The 6,000-nt window shown below is 37.6% G+C and overlaps 1 protein-coding gene across 1 annotated transcript in view; it reads left to right on the top strand.

The window, feature by feature from the left end:
• notum1a (notum, palmitoleoyl-protein carboxylesterase a) overlaps nucleotides 1-4,569 on the top strand; it is a 67,513-nt gene extending 62,944 nt beyond the window's left edge. Inside the window, exon 11 of the mRNA XM_028819352.2 lies at nucleotides 3,410-4,569. Within this exon, the coding sequence (XP_028675185.1) occupies nucleotides 3,410-3,716 (307 nt within the window). The 3' untranslated portion in view covers nucleotides 3,717-4,569. The remainder of the gene's footprint in view (nucleotides 1-3,409) is intronic.
• Nucleotides 4,570-6,000: the final 1,431 nt, after the last annotated feature.

Here is a 6,000-nt window from a genome sequence, read left to right on the forward strand (position 1 = left end):
CCATTAGAGTATATGGACAAAAAACATGTTCCAGTTATGACCATTACGCGTAGAATTTCGAAATGAAACCTGCCTAACTTTTGTAAGTAAGCTGTAAGGAATGAGCCTGACAAATTTCAGCCTTCCACCTACACGGGAAGTTCGAGAATTAGTGATGAGTCAGTCAGTCAGTCAGTCAGTGAGGGCTTTGCCTTTTATTAATATGTATAGATATAACTGCAGAAAAAGAACTCGCGATAGGGTACGACATTGATACGTCTTTAATATGACTGCTTTGTTGGTGCAGCGGTAAGAACTGCTGACTGGTAATGAAAGGGTCACAAGTTCCACCCTGGACGACTCCATTTTGAGAAGTGAGCTGCTCTTATTCTTACTATTTTAGAATAAAAACATAAATTTGATTTGAGTCTGTAACAGCTGGTGTAAATTTATGGTACTTGTAAAGGTTAGCTACGTGTTTTTTTTTAAGTTTTAATTCAGTTTTGTTTCCCCAGTCATGTTCACGCTAACCCCAATGTGACACTGCTATTTTTACATAAAGACGCACTATAACAGAGGTGAACTCAAATGATGACGAGGGTTCTACATTGGAGAAAGAATGCATGTCGCACTTTTGCCGTCGCTGTACTTTGTATATGTACACAGGAAGCTCTGCAGTCTACTTGTGACTTTACGCTGTAGGAAGATAAGTAAATAAATCAAGGTAAATAGGTAAATAACATTCAATCTGGCTTTTATATACAAAGTACAGCGACGGCGAAAGTGCAACGTGACTTCTTTCTCCGATGTAGAACCCTCGTCATCATCTGAGTACAACTCTGCTGTATCTCTCAACTCTCTCTATATCCATGTCTCTATTTTTCTGGGGGTAAACATAACACTGAGGACGTTAGTTGAATGCTCCACCCAAAAATGCTATTTTTTTACACGGTTACTTAACCCGTGTGGTTTGTAGTGATGGACGACAACAATTTTTAATCTGTTTTCATGCAGGACATGTAACTGTTAACATGTTTCATGCATGTATTTTGATTTGTTTTTTTTTTTTGTTACCTCATAGAATCTGTTTTTGAGGTCTTTACTTTTCGTACTGAATTGAAAAAGTTATATTTTATTCCACTTTCATTTCTACATCATATGACCTTCTGCTATTACATGCTCGGTTGATAAAACTTGAAATCTAGCTTAGTTAGTTTATTTACCAAGTAGGGAATAGCATTGGGTCTCATTTATGGTTTTTGACTTGACTTCTGATTCTCATTTTGCCCACAAGTTTTAGTGGCCTTATTGTTTGTATTTTTTGGCTCTGGCCAGGTTTACCAGGCTGACTGCAATTTTTGCTTCACATTTCCATTTCCTAGTTAAAGTCCATTCTCACAATAATCCTTTGACACCAACGTGCCATAACAGAACAGAGATAACACAGTTTCTAACATCAAACAACAGGGAAAATGTACATGAAAAAGTCTCATGTTACTTGTGTTTCATAATCCACATTTCACGTCATGCAGTCATTTTTTATTACTTAAATCCATTTGATCATCCCTTCCTACTTTAACTCAAAGTATTATTGATTAACATCCTGTGTAAAGACAAGAAAATCAAAATGAAGGGAGTTTATTAGGCAGAACTTTAAAAAGAGAATCCTGTTGCCCCAATTGTTCTTTAAACTCGGATTGTTGCCATGACTGTCTGTTAGGCTGATTCTTTGCAGGCCAGAATGCTCACTGGCTTGTCTAGAATAGCCTCACACCAATTCAGCCAGTACTTAACTACAAACAGTAGGGTTCGGCCTGATAAGACCCTAAAATGGTAAAACTGGTTTAAAAGTTCAAAAATGCTCTTAAAAGTCTCTATATTTCAAAAATGTCTCACGAAATGGAGAACTGTGAAAATTCCAGCATATATTAAGGAATCAAAACATTGAATCTTTGTAAAAGAAAGATTTAGTCAAGAAAAAAGGGAAATAATAAAAAAAGTTTGAACAAGAACAAAAAAGAAATTGCTAACAAGGCAATCCAAGGTAACCAAATCCCAAAACACACAGACAAAAAGCAGAAAACAGAGCAGAAAATAATTGATAAGCAATAAATCCAATTCTAAATCAAAAAGCAATACCCAAGTATCATCCAGTGAATTTCATTGAACTACTCCTGAGGCCTCTTTCCTTGCTCCGTTGGAGGTCTCAGCAGTGGTGAAGTCATGGTGCCCTTGCATCCTGGAGAACCATCTAAAAAGTACATGGAACATTAGCACAACTATTTCCAAATTTAGCACAAACAGCAATATATTAGACATGGCAATTATAAAATACATAAATAGAACAGAATTAACAGAGCTGCTATGGACAGATACAAGTACTTTAAAATGAACAAAAAATTCATTTAAACTAAAACTATATATAAGCTTGGGAGTAAAACATAATCGATTTCCCCCATTTTCTCTCCTTACAACACCACAATATAGCCCTCTCCCTTTTACCTCACTATTCTTTCTTCTAGCCTCCCCTTCTGTCTACCAGTAGGTCTTGAACTCAGTTCCATAATCTAGACGTTGCATACCACTGGCATTCTTCTATTCTTCTTATATTCTTCTATTCTCTTCTATGAAACCCGGAACCACTTTTAGAGTCATAGCTGTTCTCTAAGATGGAGGTTCAGTAGCTTCAGAGAACTCCCTGGAGTCCCAGTATCCCTGCACCTCAAATCAAGGCATTTAATGAACCAGGCCTCTAAGGCAGCTTTTGGGCTCTCTGTTTAGGATAACAGGGTCCCATCTGACTGTAATGTTATCGCTCTGCTATCACTTATCTGCTCAGATGTGTTCTACTAGCCTTCTATAAGTCCTGATGCTAACCTCAACAACAATTTAAAAACACAAATTGAACAAATGTTTATATATTTCCACTGTACTTCAGGGTCACACAGGGAGTCAGTGAAGATGATGGTGTCATGAAACTTTGTGATTTGCACATTAGAGCATTAGCCGCAGGGTGTTACCATCTGATTAAATGAAAGAATTGCAATTTTTTATATTGAACAGTATGGTGGTATAGTATTAACAATACTGTCTGACAGGTGCAGGGACTCAAGTTTGGACGTCTACTCAGTCAGTCTCAATTTGGAGTCTTCACATGCTCCTCATATTTGTTTTAGTTCTTTTCGGCAACCCAGGTTTACCTCACCATCCTAAAAATATGCAGGTGACTCGTATCCGGACTTGGTGTGGCCAAAGTAGTTGGATAAGTTCTTGATAATTGACAATAAAGTTTCACTATAAAAGGATAGATAAATTGTTTTAAATGTATTTCCTAATATAACTATTATAGACATTTGCACAGAAATTAATATGTTTTACATATGACCACATTTGACATATTTCTTTTCTTTTACTATCTTTGTTCTTTTAGTTACTGGATGGACATTCAAGTCAAAGGCACCTCTTTACCCCGAGCGCTACACTGCTGGGACCGTAGTCTTCATGAAAATAGTAAGAACAACAAGAACCCACCCAAGGGCTGCCCCGTTCACCTCATTGACAGCTGTCCTTGGCCGCACTGCAACCCCACCTGTCCCACTATACGGGACCAGTTTACAGGCCAGGAGATGAACGTAATCCAGTTCCTGATGCACATGGGCTTTGACGTGCAGAAGATGGCCAGGCAACAAGGCATGGAACCTAGCAAACTCCTTGGAATGCTAAGTAGTGGCAGCTAAACACAAGTGTCAAACTAGAATAATGGGGCTCATTTCAGGAAGATAGAAAGGTGGGCTTAGCAAGACACCACTCAACTGTCCCTAGCCCCATGGCAGGGCCATATTGCAGCCCCCCATAGCTAAAATTGAGTCATCTCCTAAAGATTTCAAGCTTTATTCTGCACATAACAAGCAAGCCACCATTTCTGTTTTGCTTCAAAAAAGAAGATCATTACTTCAAGTGGAATCCAGTTTAAGACACTGATTATATACCTTTCTTGTAAGAAAAATAGTTTTAACCACAAATATGTTAATTAAAAAAGATTTAAACTAATTATTATAATAGTAATATAAAAACATGGGACTCCTGAAACAAGTTGACTGGTCAGAAATTTGTTCTTCAGACCTCAATTTTCATTAAAAAAAAGACTCAAAACCATGGTGGGAAAAGCACTGGATTGTCCGTCCAATCGCAGCTGAAGGAAGGACTGGATTTTTCGCAGGGTTCTGGCTCTTTTCAAAGTGGACACCAATGTAGACACAGTGGACTTTAATTTTCTTTAAAAAAAATGTACTCGATACAATTTTTTATGAAATGACTTCATAAAAAGCAGGAAAAGTTATTACTAATTCTATTTTATTTGGTAACATATTTTTTTAACAGAAAACTCAAGCTAGTTTGGCTGTATTACAAATATTTATTTTATTATGTAAATCATATTTATAAGTGCTATTAAGGCTCAGAAGTGATTCTTTGTAAATTGTAAATACTTGTGTTTTATTTTTTTTTTCTGTTTTTCAGTTTTGTTTTTTGATCGCATGTCCCTGTAACACAACAAAAGAAAGGAAATGCTATCTCTATGGCAACCAGAAATTGTGGATTTTTGTTTTCACAAGACTCCAGCTGGGTAAACAAATTTTCTCAATTACACAGACACATGCACCCAATAAGCACTTTCTGTCACGTGCAACATGACAGCTGTGCTTTTCTTCTGCACTCGAAATTTCTTTAAGTATACTTTTCGTAAATAGGCAGATTGGATGTATTCCTTAAAAAAAAAAAAAAATACTGTTCCGTAAAATTAAAACTCCTTTACTTTATAATAATGGGATGGACCTTTGGATTGTTTATGTCCTATTTTCTGCTGATATGAGAAGTAGTCTTCAACATTTTTCAATGAAAATTGCCATGACTTCACACTACGTAGGTGGGTGTTGGAGGCATTTGGAGTATTTCTATCCCACTTTATGGTCAGAAATACTGTAAAAGAGGACATTCTCAACAGTTTTCGAAGGAAAAAATAATGTTGCTTTAGGTATTTACTGCTGTGTTAACCGCTACTGTGAAATGAATAGCAATTCATATATCAACTTCTGAGCCCTTTCACATTATATAGCCTGGCTAGTTTGTATTGAGTCTTCAGTCTTCAGAGTCTTCATATTAAAGTAACAGTACGCAAGAGTTTTCTAGCTCAATGACAAAAGATGGGAGCACTAGGGGGCATTCTAGAGTATCACTGAGCCCAAAATAAGTCAAAGCAGGAAAACATTGTGTTATTATAACATAATTAAAATACACAAGCAATAGCATTGCTGTGGCGCAGTCATAACTGAATTTTCCTACATGTGTGCCGATTTCCCTAATTTGTCTGAACTAATAATGTCTTTCCCTGTTTTGCTGATGATGTGCCAAACATACAAGTTCATGCACCTTTCATGTGTGAAAGCAAACCAGTGTATGCAGAAGTACTACTGGGGTACCAGCCAAGTCACCCCTTCAAATAAATAAAATGAAAACTAAAGCCACTCAGGCACACAAGCAGAAAATAAAGAGTCTGCAGATAGCCTTAAGTAGTCGTTTGAGTCATGGGAGCTCTGCCCTCTTTGGTTGTTGGGTCACGATTTGATGCCAATTTCCAGGAGCAACCCAGTTTAATGGCATCTGAACCAGAAGGGACAGGGCCTTCTTGGGAGTAGTGGGCAGATACTACAAGGAAAAGAGAAGATGCTGTTAATGCCAGTGCCCTCTCTCATCCTGGAAGGTGGTCCCTAGGCACACATGCATGACACATGTCACAAAAAAATAACCAAACAATTCAATGGTGCCTTGTCTGTCTCAACTGACATCAGATCTTTGTAATATACCACGTGCCATACATACAGGATGAAATGCTAGGTAAAGTGAGAGCCTCACAACCACCCAGTGCTCAGGATCATCGGTGGGCAATGAACGGTCTACATTGAAGCAGCAACACCTCAAATTTACAACTGAACAGGACTGAGGTGATAAAGGACAAGCCACAAT

This window comes from Erpetoichthys calabaricus, chromosome 14, assembly GCF_900747795.2.
Source record: "Erpetoichthys calabaricus chromosome 14, fErpCal1.3, whole genome shotgun sequence".
In the NCBI taxonomy this organism is placed as follows: domain Eukaryota; kingdom Metazoa; phylum Chordata; class Cladistia; order Polypteriformes; family Polypteridae; genus Erpetoichthys; species Erpetoichthys calabaricus.